Source organism: Ornithodoros turicata, chromosome 10 (genome assembly GCF_037126465.1).
Source record: "Ornithodoros turicata isolate Travis chromosome 10, ASM3712646v1, whole genome shotgun sequence".
Taxonomy (NCBI): domain Eukaryota; kingdom Metazoa; phylum Arthropoda; class Arachnida; order Ixodida; family Argasidae; genus Ornithodoros; species Ornithodoros turicata.
Window position 1 is genome coordinate 30,945,093 of NC_088210.1, and position 19,519 is coordinate 30,964,611.

The window sequence follows — 19,519 nt, forward strand, 5'->3', positions numbered from 1 at the left end:
CATTTTTGATCTTGGAAATTAGAGACATGAACCGGGGTTTTTAGTGAAGTGCGCTGACGTGAAAATAAACGTCTCAATCTCAGATTAACGCGTGATTGTTTTAGGTATCATTGATTGATTGGTAAAAGAGAGCTCGTTCATTGTAGATTCCTTTTTTTTTTCTGTAGGAGACGGTGCAGGAGATGACGAGGATGACGAAATTCGAAAATCATTAGGTGAGACGCGACAGTGTTTATTTTTTAAGTTAATTTCCGTTGTTGGAGCGACAGAAGCAGCGAGCAGCCACCAATGAGTATGGAAGACGACGACAGATCAGGTCGAGATAGTGTCAGATAAAACGAAGGACGTACTCGATGCGTTCTGGGAGAGTGTTGGGAATGAGAAAGTTCATGACTATCGTGATTTACAGTCGGCTTTTTTTTTAACTGTTGCAGAGGATCTTCTAGCAGCCAGCATAGAAGGCAACCTTCCAGTTGAAGGTAAGATTAGAAAGTTACAAATAATCAGTCTTTTGCGGTCAGTAAGTTACAAGTAAGCGACTTTGTAACTGTAACAACTGTCACTGTTTTCCGTAACTGGCTGGCGTACTAGGCAAGGAAGGCCTTGTAACTGTAAATGGTTGGCCTTTTGATGACACTTGCTGTAAAATGTAACTGTAAATAAGTTACTCGGGTAGTGCTATGTCACTCCCGCTGCTGAACGACTCGCAGCTCATGGCGCGCTCAGAGTGAATGACGCACTCGATCAACGTCAGATAGTTTCCGTTGGCATAAGTCCATTCCGTTCCCATTCCGTTCCCATTCCGTTCCCATTCCGTTCCCACTCCGTTCCCACTCCGTTCCCACTCCGTTCCCACTCCGTTCCCATTCCGTTGCCATTGAGGCAGCTATTCAGAAGGCGCAGGACTGAATATGTCTGTAGACAGGTTTTGTTTTTCAGTGATTCATTTCTGTACATTTCTGTAAGATACGCTACAGTGTATGCAGACATAATACAGGCGCCGGCCGAATGACACAGGTTGCAATTTACAGTGCTTTTCCAGTGATTCAAATCCTTGCAGAGCCTGTAACTAGTCCTCCACCCGTCAATGGGCGAGCGACGTCAACAGATGACGCCGAGACAGATCCTGACCCTGTCCTGGACGATATCCTGGGCAACGGTTCAAACCCTACCCTTAATTCCACGCCTGGAAGTCCCGTGCACATGGAAAGGGCGGAACCCGGTTCACAAGCCGTCAGTACCGCTACGTCCACAAACAGGTCTTCTCCCACGTCGAATGAAACGTCTTCGTCCAATAGCCATAACGCTAGGACGACGCCGAGGCCTGATCGACGGCCTGAGATAATCTGGATGTATCCTTTGGTAGTGCACGGAAGGACTGCCATGCAGTACCCTCGAGTACCCTACAAGATTCCTTGCCATAGCATCCATATTTGCAATGTACCTTAACGTCCCTCGTAACAGACACGGTTACAAAGGCTATGGTTCATTCAACAACCTTCATGTCGTTCAAAGCGGAGATCTCTTGTACAACGTGGCCTCAGTTGCCGTACTGTTCAGTAGGTCGAAGCATCAGCAACGTTTCTACCTGGGCCACACGGAAGACATCGACTGGTACGAAACCAAGTAATATCTTTTTAACGTAAAGGCACGATATGCGTTAACCTAGCTCACTTTAGGATTGCTGAATCCCGAAGGCGTTCCATGAACTGTATTGACACAGAAGGAACTGTCATTACTCTCCATTAGTTGTTTTTTTTAATTTCGCGTTAGCGCCGCGAAGCATCTGTGGCCATGACCGGCGTGCAGACGTGGACAGATGGAGAGAAGACAGCAGGAAAGGGTGAAGGACAGTGGGGGATTGCATTAGTTAATGCAGTTAGTCGCAACTACGTTTGCTTTGCAACAGGTGAATCTTACGTGACATACAGTACGCTAAGGATAAGATGAGTCTATAATCGAGGAACCAAATCGATATGGGAATGGCACACCAAGAGGTTACTGAGGCGTTGGCGGTGATTGACGACTGGCAGTCTTGACCACGTAGGGAGTCTTCATCAACCGTCAGTCAACAGGGTATCACAGTATTATACCGTAGTGCACAGCCTAAAGCCACACGCATTACCAGTGAACCGTCGTAGGAAAACTACTCGATAGAAAGGGGTACCTAGATGCTGTAGAACGTCACGAACCTTCGTGAAGTTTACAGCCCCTCCAGGAAACCTTCTTGGTATTCATGCGTTCATTGTTATTCATGAACACCGCAGCTGTGTCGTCAAATTAATTACGCTACTTAATCTCCCTGTGTGTCACGCTATCTCGCAGTATCACGTACGACTATAACGGAGACGTTGCAGCCTCTGGACAGGGACCTGGATTTACGGGCTCTTCACGGGTAAGCAGCAACGTTTGAGAATATTCCTGATTGAAGATAAGAGTGATACACCGCGAAAAAAAAAAGTGCACTTTATTCAACGAGGGCTAGTTGTTTGGGATAATCGTCTTGAACCGCGTTTGAATCCGGCTGCTATACCAGTACAGTTTCAAGGCTCGTCATTCCCTTGAATGACTCATAGAAGATCGAATACCCGATCCAACTACAGATATTTGTGTTTAGTGCAAAACTGCTATAAGTTCTGTGCGCACGTATTTTTCAGGCCCACATTCGTCTATGGAGAGCTGAAACACTAGAAACGATAGCCGTGCTGGGCGAAGACATTGTCAGCGATGGCGTATCATGCCTGACTTTCTCGTCTGAGGTATAGAACTTCTGTTACTATTTTCTTTAAACACTATACACTTAAATTGCGTGCCAATTGGACACAATAGAACTTCGATCCTTATTGTGAAGGGACTCATTGTTTCATTCCCCACATCACCACCAGCGATGAGGTAGAGTATTGCCCCTGGCGATGAAAGTCCCCATTCCTCATCTTAAAAATAAAGTTGTTGCTGTTCGCGGGCCAGTGCCGAAGCTCCAAAGGAATAGGGTGACGTCACTGCACATGGCAAGGACCGAACCAGTATCTTGCGCAATGCGCAGTGACGACTCCGATCTCCTTTGGGGCCCCAAAAGCGCTTAGGTGGCCTGTTCTAAAACTTGCTGTTATGCCGGACTGGGCTTTGAGCCATATGGGGCTTCCATATGGTGCCATGGAACCTTTCATATGGAACCATATGGAGCTTCCATATGGTGCCACGGAACCTTCCAAATGGAACGATATGGTGCTTCTCATGATAACATTTCCGTTGCGGCTTCACATCATTTCAGGGCACACTGCTGGTAGCGGTGGACGCGTGTCCTGACCATGAATTGACGCTTTGGGATTGGAAGAACAGTGCCTTGCTAGGAAGAGCCGTGGTAAGATAAGCAGAATATAATTTTCCCTTTCTCTCTCTCTTACGCGTTGTGTTCAGCATTTCCAGCATTCGTGTTTATGACGTCATTGCCACCTTACCGTTGTTTTGTCGTCGTTTTAACGTTTTGTGACACAATAGTTATGGCATGGAAAGCGATTGTATTGGGTCCGTCCGATTCTCTTTCAAGGCATGCTCTACTCCAGTACTGGGGTGTAAGTTTCCTCCGGGCGACGAAGAACTGTTCCTCACTTTCGGTGTTCAGCATCTCTGTTTCTGGCGGAGGGGCAAGGAAGGGTACCTGGACCGACTAGACGCAATAACATCTGTAAGTAGTTTTCCTTAATGCTATTATTGTGTAAATAGTGATTGTCAGTATCGCTGAGACCGCAGACAACAGGAAAAAAAAATGAAGGCCGTATCAAGTGCTGCTAACTGGTCACAAGTTAAATTGGCAACTTTAATTCTTCCTTAGGAGCATGCACCGAAAACGATCACAGCGGTAGAGTTTCTGGGAGGAGTAGGCTTTGTCACCGGTGATGACGCGGGCTACATCACCGTCTGGTCGTCATCCAAAGAAGGCAACTACTTTTTCATCAGCAAGGAGTACAAAGGGCATGAGGTACGGGAACATGCAGACACACGAATAGAGAAAGCAGAAACACTAAAGAAGCTTCGCCACATGGTACCACTATACTCATGTACACGGACAATGGGCGACATTCTTCTTGTTCTTCTTTTCTTTTTTTTTTCTTTCTTCTTTTCTTTTCTTTCTTCTTTTTTTTTTTTTTGTAATGCCACCAGTGGAGCTGCCTGTCGGGCAGAGTGCAAAAAACTGTCAGTATCGATAAAACTTGCAGCACAGCAACCCCAAAATTTGCCCCTGCCAGCAGCCCTGGCCAGCAACTAAAAAAATTAACTGATACAGAGAGGATCGAGCGTACGGACGAGCCAAAGTCACTTCTAGGAAAATGCGGCTATAAGATAAGATAAGATACATCGCCGATAGTCCACGCTTGGGGGCAAATGTGTTCCCTTGCAGCTCGTAGGGTTGCTTGTTTCGGGACAGGTATACATTTGGCTGGGTACTGCAGGTGTCTTCGCTGTCACTATAAAAGTTATATTATAAGCTATCTAAGCGATTTTCACTGTGCTACCTAACAGGGTGACGTCAACGTCCTGCTCCATCTTCCACACGGAGTTTTACTTTCCGCATGCTACATGGAGAGGGAAGAGCAGATCAAGGCGTGGGATTCGGAGAGGAAGTATCAGAGGATTGGAGTGGCTTCGGTAGGACATTTAGCGTGGGTGACACGCCCGCTAGTCGTCTTACACCTGTGTTTTCTAAAGCTACCAAAAGGCACCGGAGGCGTACATGCGGTGTGCCAGCACCTACCGAAAGCCGCTGACGAAAACATATTCGTTGGCACGACGCACAACCTCATCATGGAGGGTTCCTTCAAGCGGAAGTTCCGACCCGTTATCCAGGTGACGTGTTTAATGCTTCAAGTGCGCCATCGGCCGAGGTGCGCGCACAAACTCCAACAAACAGCGTAGAAAACAGAATGGAACGAACGAACTGGACAGAAGTTAGTAGATGACAAAGTAAAACGTGCCTAACAGTTACAAAACCAAGATGGGCAAGTGAATAATGGAAATTTGCATAATTTCCTAGTCGATCCACACGGATGTTTTTGTCCGTGTCATAATTATCATCATGCTACAAGCAAAATATGATGGAACTAATAAAGCTTGCGATTATTTATCGCTGAATTCATGAAACACCAAACATGTATGAATTTTGTTTACTATATTCTATGTCACACTCTGTATCTCTGTTTACAGAGCCACTGCAGAGAAGCAACAACTGTCGTCGCATCACCCTTTGAAAACGTCTACTACACGGTCGGCAAGGACCGCGCCGTCTGCAAATGGAGTATCACGAACCTGGTCTGGATGACACCAACCGAGGTATTATTTTTCATACTAAACTTCTTTCCCTATAGCGCGTAGTGTATCTCTCGAGAAGTTGCAGGGAATGTGAAGGGGGTCACGTGACAGCGGGGATTCGTGAGACGGATTTCGTTCGTTCATGAAGTTCAATCAACCAGAGTATCAGCATCTGCTATCTGAACCAGATACACTATGCTTCTACGGAGTGAACGACAGGAGAGAATAGTGGTATCATGATGGAACGGGGACAGCCGAGATCTCAAAGACTGCGACAGCGATGATGTGTAAGGGACGCACGGTTATGTTCGTGCGACAACCATAGCTCTAGTGGGGGCGTTGTCCATCGTCGACGTCCAGCGCTTCAGGGAGTCAGGGATGAAGAAGGTACACGTGATGATGAACGTCCCTTATCGATGGGATGGGGGCTCCAACCGGACGCAAGCAAATAACGAGGACAGGGGAAAAAAACGTCGGCATCCGCGAACTCCTCCTCTAGCTTGACGGCTGATATCTTGATTTTAGAAACAACTTCATGAGCATCGTGGGATAGCACCTCAAGTATACACGTGTTATAGTTAAAAAGGGCAGTTGAATAGCCCCCAAGCAGCACAATGTACCGAAGGTTTGATCACGTAGGGGTGCGGGTAGATCAAGATTGTTTTCAGGCGGTTTTGTACTGAGTTGCCCCTGCTGCCTTAGACTCCGCCCTGCTGTGACGTAAGCGTGACGTTCCTCTGCAAGCAGGGGCAATTCAGCACAGAGTAACCCGAATGTTGCGCAAACAATGAAAAATAAACAATTTGCTTTGTTGAATCGTTGGAAGTCTATCCTTCATGTTCGTCCTAAAAGGTTTCTGGAGGTTTCGCGAAGTCCGGTATTTCAACTTTGAGGTTTTATGCTTCCTAATTAGAAGTGCCCGAATATGAGTTCGTTGATGAGTGACATGGACGTAAATGACCTCCCTTATTCTCTTTCTCGCACGTTTTATGTTGTAGAGACACATTTTGTGTTGTTGAGACTTTATGTTGTAAAGCTTTATCTTGATCTTAAGACTTTGTCTTGGCTGTCGGTCGCTTTCTTTTATTTTCACTCTTCTAGTCCGAGTGCCTGTCAGCATCTATGCACCCATCTGGCATGACCCTGGCTGTAGGATGCTTGGACGGCACTCTAGCCGTCTTCACTACCGAGACTGGAGCACTTATAAAGTCCATCACAGTTGCTGCGAGTCCTGTCAGCGCTTTGGCATATGCACCAGGTAAACGATGGCGAAATATTTTTCTGCGGGAAATATAAGCTCTCGGAGCATGTTCTCGTGAGCTGTTTTCTAACATTGTCCTGCTTATTCTACAGATGGTATGACGCTAGCAGTCGGTGCAGAGGACGGTTCCATCCACCTGGTCCTGGTTCAAGATCATGGCCATACGAATCAGAAGGGAGAGACAATCCGAGTACGTTGTACTCTTCTCGGAAATAAGACTTTAGTCAACTCTGTTCTTGAATGCACTGAAGCCACGTTAGATTTCGTGCAAATTAATCACGCGATTGATATATTACGTCACAAGTATCACGCTGCGACTGAGCGTTTGATCAATTCAACTATGCAATGTTCCTGCAGGGCCGCGACCTGATAGTGAATTTGGATTGGTCCATGGACAACCGGCTCCTGCAGGTCATCACCAGTGATGGCCAGTACCAGGAGCTTCTATGTTGTACGTACAACTTAATTTATTATATTTTTTGATATTTTTGGAGTTCTCGTGAGCTTTTCGCGCGGCTCGAAGAAGTCACACAGATATTTATATATTCGGTAACTGCTGAAATAAGTCGTGTTCTCTCATTGCCGAGCGACTTCTTGGGGAAGCAGTTCTCTTCTACTGTAACTGTAAGAAACTAAGGCCGAAAAGGGGAACTAAACCTCATGTGCGGTACATTTAACGGATTCATTCAGGCACATTCAGGTGCCCTTGCACATTTAAATCTCAGAAAGAAGCTGGACATTTAATTGCAATGTCACTCTCACTAACTTTCACCTTACTAATTATTTTGGGCCATATGATTAGGAACTACTTCGAAACCGATCGATTTCGGTTTTTCTAAGTTTTTTTTTTCTTTTTTCTCTTTCAGGGGACACACAGAGCTTAAAGACCAAGTCACCCACACTGACAAGGGTAGAGTGGCAGCATCTCACTTGCACTCTGAACCCGGACATAACAGGTGACCCTTATTTGGAATAGTTAGCTCTCCTGTCTCGTTGCTCACGTGCAATAGCGTCTCTTTATTTGAAGGCGTTTGGGACAACGAACACCTTAAAGGTGTCGTCAACTTGACCTGCAACCAGTCGCACGGCAAAAATTTAATCGCCGTCGGTGATCGAGGAGGCTTCCTGAGAATATTTCGTTACCCTTGCACTAGTACTAAGGTGAGATGTTTCAATGTAATTTAGTGTTTCGCCATATTTCATTTTAAAACAGTGGCAAACAACTCTTGAAACATTGTTCGTATGTACCTTCAAGTTGTATGAATGCAAGTTATATTAGCATCCTATTTCGTACTTGCGAGAGAAAGAAAAAGAGAGAAAAGTACGAACAGAAGTACAAACACAGAAAGTACGAACAGATGAGAGATGATGAACAGAGATGAACAGAGATGATGATGGAGTTCAACATGTAGTTCAAAAGCTTCGATCAAGTGAGTGTAAAATGTCGGAATCGCTTTGGGCACACACAGCACACATTCAGCGAGTCATAGAATGACCCAGCATTTATTTGAGTTATTTCGCAGTTTCCTGCGGTTATTTCATCAGGCGCTGTACATACTCACTGAGGTAGGTCGAACACAAGACAGAAATCAAGCGACCACGTGTGAAATCGCCGACATCGTCTTCTGTGTCCGTGTCTCTCGGTCTTCTTCGTGGATCTACACCAGCTATAGCCTGCACTCTTTCTCTTGTATCGTAATCTACGCTCGTAGTATACACTGGAAAACTTTTCCTACGCCCGCCACCAGGGAAGCAAGCCCGCGCCAGTGTCGCCGTGCCAAACTCTAGCCGAACGTCCCTATTCGTACATGCATTCGGGTTCGTTTATTACGATCTTAAGAATGACCCTGATATTACGATTAGATTGCTGGTTCCCGCCAACTCGCGCATTTACCTATTGAATACACACGTAAACAAGCCTTCTGTTCAAGATCTATACAAGCGCCTTTTACATTTATCCCGCACAACTTGGGTCAGGCGTAAGGCTCTTACAAGAAAGCTCCAGTTACCATCACCTCACCTCATCTGATCATCATTCATATATTTATTTATTTATTTATTTAAAGTACCCCAAAGGCTCATCAGAGCGCTACATGGGGGAGTAGGATGGTACATGCATGTCAGCAACACAAAAACGACGAGAGAGAGAAAAAAAAGTACAAAACACTGAACCAGTCATATTGCCTGGCTGGCACGAAAAGTAGAGCATACAATAGAAAAACATAATAGTACATTATAAAAAGAATACAAACATCAAACGGAAAGTTGGCCACGGAAATTATCGTAGTCAACGAGCTCAGCTAAGTCAGAGGGAAGATCGTTCCAGTTAATTGCGGTTCGACAAAAAAATGATTTCGCAAAGATGTCTGTTCGACATTGAAAACGATTTACTTTGCATCGATGGTCGAAACGTGGGAATATAACTGTAGAGCGGGTAAGCGGAGAAATGTTAGGTGGGATACTGTGGACGAATCTGTGAAAAAGTGATAACCTTGCGACGGTTCGGCGACTGTCCAGGCTAGGGAGCTCAAGTAGCTGTTTAATTGCCGTTACCGAGGAACTTCGCGAGTATATAGTTGTTGTTGTTGTTCCAGTTATTAATCCTTGAACTCCCCAGTAATACGACATTGCCTCTTGTTATTTCTTCTAACCGTTCTTCCTTTCCTAACCACTTTCCTTAACTCTATCTCCCCTAACCTTCTTCCATTACAGGATGGTTTCACCGAGCAGAAAGCTAGCTCGGCTCCCGTCAGTTGCGCTCGATTTCTCTACAGTGATAAGTACCTGGTCACGCTGTTGGGACACAGTGGCTACTTCATCGTCTGGAAAATGGTCTCCAAGCATCCGCGAAGTAGTGCCCTGGCAACGTAAAAGTACCTGACGCGTCTATGGTAGTTGTTATCATAAAACAAAGAGAGACCATCGAGGGAGGAAATTGTAAATAGAGGGCAGCACCTGCACAGATACAAGAAAACACTAGATGCTCATAACTCATCCTCGTGATAAAAAAAAAAAAAGCGAGCTCATCTTTAGGATCATCCACTTGGTCATTGTCGCTGTTCTCGTTGAGAAGACTACAAGTCGCCTTCATCGTGATGCTCATCCAGGCATACTTCAGAAGGACACGATAACACCTTTTAGAAAGGTCGTAGAGGCTCACTGCAGACAATGCAGCAATACTAGTCCGGTGTACTAGGCACACTGAGCAGCATTTAGTCCGTGCACCCGTGCAATTCGATACTCAGACCCGATAGGGATGTGGGACCATTTTACGAGGAGTGTAGGGTTGAGATGTGATAACGCGAGATTGAAACGATAATATTTTGATGACTGTAGCAATGAAAATTGAAGTGATTAAGTGCATTTACAATATATATTTGTGAGAAGTTTAGGAGTGTACGACTAGTCAGAACCATTTTTTTTTGTTATCTGTTTTGGATTCGATATATGCGATATTCGATTTTTTTCGAACACTGCATTATCTGCGGATACGCCTACAGGGGGTGGAAAGAGAACCTTTGCAGCTGTTTCTGGCAGTGTCTGCGTACCATGCGATTGTGAAGGTTTCTTGAAGATGATGACTTCTTATTTTTGTTAGGGCCCCAGAATGGGCTGTGTTATTATCATGCAAGGGTGACCATTTCAAATTACTCTGGTTTCACCGTAAAGCTACAAGCATAAACGAGTAAGCTTCTAGCTATACGACATTTCCCTTACGCGTTTCCTGGGGTCCGAGCAAGAGGCGTAACCCGTTTCTGCTACCTCCGAAACAGACGACAAAGTCGCCTTCGGTTTTGTCGTTGTCGTCTGCAAAAAGTCATTCCATGCAGACGTGCAGGAACACCTCTAAAGCTTAACTTGCGGACTCCCTAAAGTCGTGTTCAACTTAAGAAATATAAATACATGTACTTATATACAAACTTCAAACATGTATTTATAATTATATTTAAGTACCAAGGGTATTTATTTTTGTAAATACTTCATAAATACTCCTAAATACGCAAGATACTGACTCATATCTTGAAGTTACCCTGCATTTGACCTTTTGGTAAGAAGGGCAAAGCAAAGCTTAAATAGCCGCGCAGTTATGCTGTTTTCTTTTTTTTTCAAGCACTCACATGTGACAAACCAAATTTGATGGCCAGTTTTTGACTGTTGTTGTGGAAAACGGCGAGGGCTACCCGAATACCTTGTTGTACGGAGCATCTTCGTCAAATTTCATACAAGCCTTCCTTCATCGGCACCTGTAGAGAGGTGTTGTACTTTGCGAACCTGATTCTACGTGCCGAACAGAAGATGCCTAGAAGATGCAGTCTTCGAGAGGCTTCTAATATTAAAATCGCCATGATAATGTAACAAATAAATGCTATTGTTCCTTGCTGATTTGTTGTTATGATCATCAGTACGATTATTTCAGTAATTCCAGGTGACGTCTTCCCCACAGTATTTATGGTAGCAGTTACGGTATTTAAATACTGTATTTATATTTTGTATTTAAATACTCATATTGAAAAGTATTTATATATATATATATATATATATATAAAGAAAATTTATTAAAAGTATTTATGCAGAGTATTTAAATACCTCTTTCGGCAAAGTGTTTTGTATTGATATTTAAATACTCAAAAAAGTGCATTTATGCCCGTCCCTGCTGTTAAGACTGGCCGCATGACACTACGAGAGCGCTACCCCGTGGTGGCGCTGCGAGCGTTCTGCGCATATCTCCTCTCCCGGTTACTCCACTCGGGAAGCCCCATTGGCTACGGCGGCGCCCTCCCTCTTCCCTCTCACTGCCTCCTCTCATGCGCAGAGACGCACTTGCACAGCGTTGTCTCCAACGGTGTATGTAGACGACGGACTAGATTTCTTTTCCTTCTTAAGTTGAACACGACTATAGTCTTCTATAAGCGTCCGAAACCCACTTTTTACGCTTATTCGGGTTTTGTAAAACGGAAACCCGCAAATATGACTGGAAGGAGAGTTCGTACGACCCTTACCATTAACATAGCATACACTTACACTTGATACATAAAGTCTCATGATTCGTGCTGGAAAATCTCACTCTTGGTACAGTGATATTTTTCAAATGGATCAGAGTGTTTATACAATGCGAACTGTATTTTCCTTTTCCCTTCCCCCTGTTCTGCCCGCGTGCTGGGAAAGCTGCAATGTGGGAAATGTGTACGGACAACAACGTTCTGACTTCTGAACATGCGTAGTGACACACAGCGCTTCGGCTCACACGAAACTAAAACCAACTACCTGAAAATATACTCGTATAGCTCTTAGTTACTCTTGTGTACTGTTCTTTTTTTTCTTCTTCTTTTCTGTGTGAAGAGAGAACTGCGCATTTTGACGTCATGTGTAGAGATCATGTTCCAATCGGCAGTCTTTGTAATATAGGTGTACTTTATTAAAACACTTGACAGGTCGATTCGTTTTCTGTCTCCCTTCATATTGCTATATACCAGAGTCTACTCGTATGTTCTGCCATCTGGCAAATCACGCTTGACCCATTGCTATGACCCATTACTACTAGTACTTCTTCCCAAATGGTCGCCAAAGCGACGCACTCTAAGAAATATATATATATATATATATATATTGGTGTGGCGACGTTTGGGACTTATAAACATATGCTCAACGTGCAGCCAAAGAGCCTATGCTATTTTTCTTCATTTAATACTTTACTGGCTTCGCACTGGGGTTTCAGAGGTGAGTTTCTCACCCTGACGGGAGGACATCACGTTCCACGTGACCTTCCGACGCCACTCGCTCAAACGTCGCCCACCTACGCATTGCTGATGAAGGCCCAATAAGGCCGAAACAGCTGTCCAATGCTGGTGTGGCGACGTTTGGGACTTATAAACATATAAATATATATATATATAGGACAAATCAGAGGACGACAAAGAGCTTACAGGAAAACACAAAGGGGAGTTTATTAACACTTAGGGACGGGGGTCGACGTTTCGGCAGTCAGCGCTGCCTTCGACGGGACTGGGGTTTGGTGACAAGTACAAGCTTTATATATGGGAGAGGGTTATGAACAAGGGAAAGAGGTCAGCGCGTGCGCTTTTGTCATGACTAACATGGGTTGGTGACTATGTGAAAGGGGAATGGCCGGGACTGTGCAGCAGGACCTTGAGGGAATACCTGTGAGCATGAAAAGAGACAAAAGAGCGTGTATATTGTACAATACACACGCTCTTTTGTCTCTTATCACCTTATCTTATCTTATCTTAATAATTATTAATCTTAATCTAATATTAATTAATCTAATCTTAATCTTAAATCTTAATTTTATCGTAATTTGGGGAGTAATTGCAGCTTCTAGTTCTCTAGATTGCAATTACCCCCACTTTAGTCTCTTACCATAAAATTTACTCCTCAGCACTGTAAATAGTTCCGAAGCTCCGCATAAAATCCCATGCGTTTAGTCTCAAAAGGGACTAATGGGTGTGGCAATGCGTTTCGTCTTTAAAAGGACTAAAATTACCTCTTTTTTTTTTCTTATAGTGTACGTACAAGTCACGTGTCGAACGTTATGGAAGCAATCGTCCAATAATATGGGGTTACTATTATCCCACAAGGAAGAATATCCGCCAGGATAATTCAGGGGCACAATGAACATTCATTGTAAGTAAAGGAAGGAGTTCAATTCAAGTCAAACAGAATACCGAAATCTTCCCTAGCGACGAAGCGACAGAGCACACAAGTGGGGGGGATCACTATGGGCGTTTGAAATTGATCAACTAATGATGCGACAGCTCTCCGACAGATGGCGCCAACTGCATTAGGAGAGAGCTGAGATATTTTCCCGCCAAATTTGGTTTACGTCGGTCAATTATTGCACGTGGAATTTTCATTCTCAGAATATTTATCTTTATTATGAAATTGTCCCAACAACAGAAGGCCGTCCCACTATCCCGAGGTTACATCGCGGAGATATACCTGCGACGTTCAAACAGCGCCTATATCCTCGTCTCCTGGATGTCGCATGGATATCTATGGCATATTCAAGCTGCTCCCAGGGATATCCCATTGTCCAAGATTGGATATCCTGCAGACGTCGTCAGGACATCTGTTGCTGGCTGGGTGTTTTTTTTTAAATCTACATTGGGTAAAAACCAGGACCATCAACCACGTGACCCCACCCTTATTACGAATTTTTAGAATAGGATTTTCTCATCGCAACGCTCATTGCAGCTCCATCAAGCGGTAGCAACTGTGTACATTTTGTGTACGAAATTAATTTGACAAATACAAGTTTTGGTCCCAAATATCGTTGTTGAATATATGTTACACTAAACGATTTATGTTCCTTTCCGTTTCTTTATCATTGGCAACATTGGCGCAAGTTGATTTTGGGGCGAGTTTGGGTGCGCACGCTACTTGTTGAAAACTTGGGTGTTCATTTATTTATTTCTTTCAGGGGTACAAAGTTTGGGTCAGTTTGTACAGAAAGAGGTTCCGTGGTTAATGCTAGTTCTGGGACCTCGAGTTATTATCTTATTGTGTTAACAGCTTTGTATGGGAAGTGTACATGTTAGGTAGGTCAAACGTAAAAAAAAGTATAGTTTAATACTTGATAACGTACAGTATGTCAGTATATACAATAGGAATAGTTAAATTATTACAATAGAAATATACTGTTTACAGTCATATATGTAAATCCCATATACATATAACTCATAAACATATAGCTCTCACATATATGTAATTATATAAATACCTATATACACAAACAGCTCAGAAAAGAAAATACGGGTCAGATGTTAAATGGCACCAAGCAGCATTTAAAGGTGTAAAGACAGATGAGTGTAGCATAGTCTTCTACACGCTAGTTAGGATAAAACGATATAATACTCGTTTCAAGGACAGGAAGGATGACGAAATTCGCTATATGTTTGTGGAGTATTTTGTGGGTTAGAAGTAGAGTACTTAGCGAGAGTATCCCCCAAATACAAAATTCTCAACATCATTGTTCACAACTTAACTGTTGTTGATGTTGTTGTTGTTGGACATGCACGTGATATATCCCCCAAATTCATCGGGGCCACAATACATTCGGGTACCTATTAAAAAAAAAAAAAATATCCGTTACTTCGCGCCCACGGCACAGCCACCTTCTGTTATTGAAGCATCCTCGCCAATACGTGTCAACACATCCAATATCAAACATGCCGTTCCGGTTGCGAACTGAGTGTAATGCGAACCTTCGGGCACTTAAAGTTCCAACATATGACAGAGGGATTTATTTGTATTTTTTGAGTGGCACAATTGCGACGACATGCATCACGGTGCTGGGACAAGATGCATTAGCGCATCACAGTTCAGGCCTCGGGCGTACTTCAGACCTCTCAAGGAAATCGGAAAGGTGAACCGCTTTGGGGGGCTCTGCAGGTGACGACGGACAAAAAGGTTCCTCTTTGATATGTTCTGATAACTTTTCGTTTCGCTTTTATTATTTTTTTGTAATGCTTCAAGAAGAGCCTCGTAAGTGTTGCTGAGTGCTTCACTCGGGACGCTCTTTGTATCCGTGTGCTCGAGTGTTCGGGTCTACTTCAACGACATGGTAGTAAGAATTAGATAAAGAAAAATAAGAAGTTGCCCGCCAGAGGTCATGTTTTCATATCGTCGGTAGTACAGGCTTTCTTTTTTTTTTTTTTAAGTGCGATCTTGACTCGGTGGTGTGCATGCCAACACAGGATCATACCCTGGGTAGTAATGTCATTACTGCAATGAGATTATAGTAATGAATTACTTTTTCTTGCAATTTGTAATGTAATGTATTAGTTTTGACATTATGGTAATTTGTAATGTAATTTAAGTGCATTTGGGCAGTAATTTTAATGACATTACTCATTACTTTTTACAAAAGTATCGAGTCTGTGTTCTGTGTTGGAACTTGGCAGAAAGAGAGTTGGCGACTGGCGAGTTAAAAGAACTCCAACGCCCACAATGAATTTCGACATCCTCAACATCGTTACGATTAAGCCCGCAGTAATGACTTTGTAATGTCATTACTTTTTCGCAGTAATTGTAATGTAATTTAATTACATTTTAGAAGTAATTTACCCAGATAGGCACAGGATGAACAGTAGGCTCTTGTGGGGTTGCCGGGAACATCTTCCCAGCGATACAAACTGGGTGGCAAATCCACGTCACTTGAGCGCTACGCAGACAACACCATAGCCCTCTTGGTGCAGGCACCTGCTAGTCACAGCCTAAGCCCAACCATTCACGCAAGCAGCACAATGTACTGAAAGTCGAGTGCAGTTGGGGTGGTCGGGTAGGTGGAAGACCTTGAACAGACTCGTGACACTAAACAACATTGATAAGATACATACCGTCGACCCCTATTGCACTCGACTTTCAGTACATTGTGCTGCTTGGGCAGACATGACAACATCATATCTGTGCCCTACACCTTCTTCCCTACAAAGCTAACACGTGCATAAAAGTACAGGAGGAGATCGTATCAGCATGAAGTCAATTGCAACAAGGAAAAAAAAAAAATAGAAAGGAATGTTATCAGGAGTTACTCGGTGATGACGGGCTTCCGCACGTGTTAGAAACTTAGGGAGATAAGGTCGGCTGATACCGTGATACGTCGCGGCAGTGTCTGAATGTTCGCTGTGGAGTGTGGTTGGTAGTGAACTTCTCTAATGTCGTGCGGTTTGTCGTAGTATTCTTTACGCTTCTGTTGCTTCTACCGGCATGGAAATAGCCAGCGAGGCAGCGGTGTTCCAGCAAGGTTGTAGAGGAAGGAATTCGGTGACATATGGTCGGGGTGAGTTTGAACTTTCGGTAAATGAAATTGAGTGTGGTTGAGCCCGTGATTTGATTTTGTGAAAGAGTGAAAATGATAATCTGCATAGGTGCATCAGTTCCACTATAAGATGACACTGAGTCACGCTGCGTCACTTACGAAACTTCAAGCTAATTAGCACTACAAAAAGCCTCCATCGGCAATATGGGATTAAGGTAGGGCTGTGCGAATCCGAATATTTGAAGTCGAATTGAATACCGAATCTAACGGAGGATAAAATATCGAATGCGGAATCGAATATCGAATGGTCATGCAACGTTTACAATACATGCTTCTTGCACCAAAAGCTTTGGGACGCGCTGGGACACAGTCTCAAACCCAGCCTCACTACTCGACGCTGGTTCCGTCGTCGGCCATCGTTTACGCGTTACAGTTAACCCCGGCGGTGACTGTACATGGAAAGAAAAAAAAAGGGGGGGAACTCATGAACGAGAATTGGTCTAGAAGGACTTCCAAGAAAACGTCACCGTTTCCCTGGGCTTCTCTGGGCAGTCGGCTTCTCTTCAGCTCAGCTCTAAGTCACTCGAAATTAGTCTGGCTACCTCACGCCAATTACACTTTCGAATCATTATGTGGTTGAACGGGGAACTTGTTTATGCGACTCATTATTCAATTTCCCACATCTCCACCAGGAATGGGGTAGGGTAACACCACCCTCCCCCAATCCTCATCGTAACCCAAGCGGCACAACACCTTGACCCAATATTGGACCAATATTGGCGATACCGGCTCAATATTGGACCGGCGTTGACAATATTGGGACAAGATGTTGTGCTGCTTGGGAAGTGACGCATCGAAACGGTGAGCCTGTAAAGCGTGCTTCTCCTCAATTACTTTCTTAATGAGGCAGAGCAGACTTGTTGTAATTGTTCTCACAAAGAACGAAGGATGCGCAGAAATATATGGAAAGGACGGCGCATCGCTGGTGCCGACAATCGTATGCAGACGTGAATTCGTTGAAAACGGCGTTCATTTTTCTTGTCACTGTGAAAGCAATGGAAGGCAACATTGGGCACCAGTAGCGTGTTTGCAGCGACGTACATACCTAGACGTTATTCGTTTTGGTTTGCATCTCCCCAACTTGTTCCCCTGGGCGGGATTTTGTTGGTTCCATTAATCACCCTTAGGAAAAACTCTTCCACGAAGACTGCAACAGCTTCGGCCACTTTATAAAAGAGAAGCTCTGCAGGCGTTCTCCTTACTGCAACAAAAGGCTCAACGTCGCATAACTTCAGCATAACGAAGTGATACCAGATGGCGACACAGCGCTTTCTTTCTTTCCTCGTTCCACTTCTTCTTTGTTTTTATTTGGCAGTTTTTCATAAGCGAGCCTCTAACGCAAAACGTCCTAAGAGGGCCTTCGTTGTTCGTAAAATAAATTTTAAACGCTACATCCTATTTTTCGGGCGGAGCAAAGTTTTGTCAAATTTCCCCAAGAAATATATGCCCCTCGCACAACAGGGGGATAAACGAACGAAGCAAACTTTTCTGCGGACGTGGAAAAGTTTACAGCAGTACTTCTTGATTATCCTAAAATAATTGTCATGTATGTATATTTTGTTTTATTTTTTATTTTATATTAGTGAGCGTTGTTTACAAAGTTCTTTTAAGAAATTATACTTGTAGAACGTGAACCGACGTCGTCAAATGCTACCGCGGACATCCGGCATTTACATCGACTACACTCTAAGAAAAAAAAAAAAAAGGAGTAAAATGGGGAGGAATTGCAGCTTATAGTCCCCTTCACTGCAATTACTTCCCTAACCCCGACATTTACTCCCCAGGACTGCAAATTGTCATTGAACTTCGCAAATCTTCTTCCGAATGCTACAATCTTCGTAAATATGTGCTCTTGGTCAATTTGGTGGCATAAGGCTGTATAAGTCAGCCAACGTAGCAATTTTCCACCTACACAGAGTAAGAAACAATTAGCGCTTCATTCTTCGAAAATTGTGTCCTATGTATGTCGCAAAATTTTATATCACTCAATATATCACTGTTGACGGTTTGGTTCGAAGTATTTTCATACATGCACACGAATTACGTACCTGGGACTCTTAAAACAGAGCGTGAAATGCAGTCTCCACTCTGTGGCATTCATTTACTCCCGAAAGGGACCATTTTTTGTGGCAAAGCATTTAGTCCCCAAAAGGAGTAAAATTACTCCTTTTTTTTTCTTAGAGTGTATAGCGTTACGACACAATTCTCGGCAGACTTTTGATCACGAAAAAACTTCGCTACGACCGTAAGTTACGGAAGTTGGAATATCTTACTGCCCAGTTACTGGTAGGGCTGGAGAACTGCACGCGAACCGTACAACAGCAGCCGACACGTCTAGACATTGAACATAATAATAGTAATAACTTTATTTTTGTTTGGGTACCCAAAAACAACCACTAGGGTCTACTGATTGGTGCACCACACAAGGTTATACATGTGAACAAAGACAATCAAATATACAAAAAGCCAACAAGGTTAACAGTGAAACAAACGAAGTTAAATAGAAACAATGGCACTAATACTAGTAAGAAAATCACGAGAAAGAGCGAAAATGTCGACGTCATGGTGTTGTAACGCCGAGTTGACCAACGCACGTGAAGAGAGAATGAATCATATTATTTCAACCTCGCCAATCTCTCCCTATTCTCATCCTTTCGCCCTTCAACGTATGAATAGAGATCTCTAACGAAACGCCAAGAAATAAAAGCATTCCGCCACTGAACACTACAATAAGGCACGCTGCCGGCAGCTTTCTTATCACGTTGTATCACGTTTCTTATCACGTCACGGGGAGCTATTTGCAAAACACATTGCGAAGCTAGTGTACACGTCTCTCTAGACCTCATACACAATAGGGCATCAACATTTTTATCTTGAAACCGTGGTACACATCGAGTGGGCCCCCGTTCGCAGCGGGCGTGAGCCCTTTTGTGAGCCCGTTCCATTTCATATCGCGGACAAGTCCCAATCGGAAGTCACACGGGGAATAAGTATTGAACGTGAACGGGGTTTTTTCGTTGCGGGCTCGTTGTTGGACGTCGAGATAGGCGCTCTAGAAGTGTAGGGACGGTGAGGGGGGGTTGTATTGTGACGGAATTGCTCATTATGTGTAT

General features: G+C 43.8%; 1 protein-coding gene across 1 annotated transcript in view; it reads left to right on the forward strand.

Moving 5' to 3' along the window:
* Window positions 1-12,000, forward strand: part of LOC135369861 (echinoderm microtubule-associated protein-like CG42247) — a 29,925-nt gene extending 17,925 nt beyond the window's left edge. The window contains exons 4-21 of the mRNA XM_064603434.1: window positions 168-215; window positions 435-479; window positions 1,061-1,352; window positions 1,465-1,614; window positions 2,326-2,395; window positions 2,658-2,759; window positions 3,272-3,361; window positions 3,548-3,685; window positions 3,833-3,979; window positions 4,522-4,647; window positions 4,708-4,845; window positions 5,203-5,328; window positions 6,409-6,565; window positions 6,661-6,758; window positions 6,926-7,019; window positions 7,435-7,524; window positions 7,596-7,729; window positions 9,281-12,000. Of these exons, the coding sequence (XP_064459504.1) occupies window positions 168-215; window positions 435-479; window positions 1,061-1,352; window positions 1,465-1,614; window positions 2,326-2,395; window positions 2,658-2,759; window positions 3,272-3,361; window positions 3,548-3,685; window positions 3,833-3,979; window positions 4,522-4,647; window positions 4,708-4,845; window positions 5,203-5,328; window positions 6,409-6,565; window positions 6,661-6,758; window positions 6,926-7,019; window positions 7,435-7,524; window positions 7,596-7,729; window positions 9,281-9,439 (2,204 nt within the window). The 3' untranslated portion in view covers window positions 9,440-12,000. The remainder of the gene's footprint in view (window positions 1-167; window positions 216-434; window positions 480-1,060; window positions 1,353-1,464; window positions 1,615-2,325; window positions 2,396-2,657; window positions 2,760-3,271; window positions 3,362-3,547; window positions 3,686-3,832; window positions 3,980-4,521; window positions 4,648-4,707; window positions 4,846-5,202; window positions 5,329-6,408; window positions 6,566-6,660; window positions 6,759-6,925; window positions 7,020-7,434; window positions 7,525-7,595; window positions 7,730-9,280) is intronic.
* The last annotated feature ends 7,519 nt before the right edge of the window (window positions 12,001-19,519 follow it).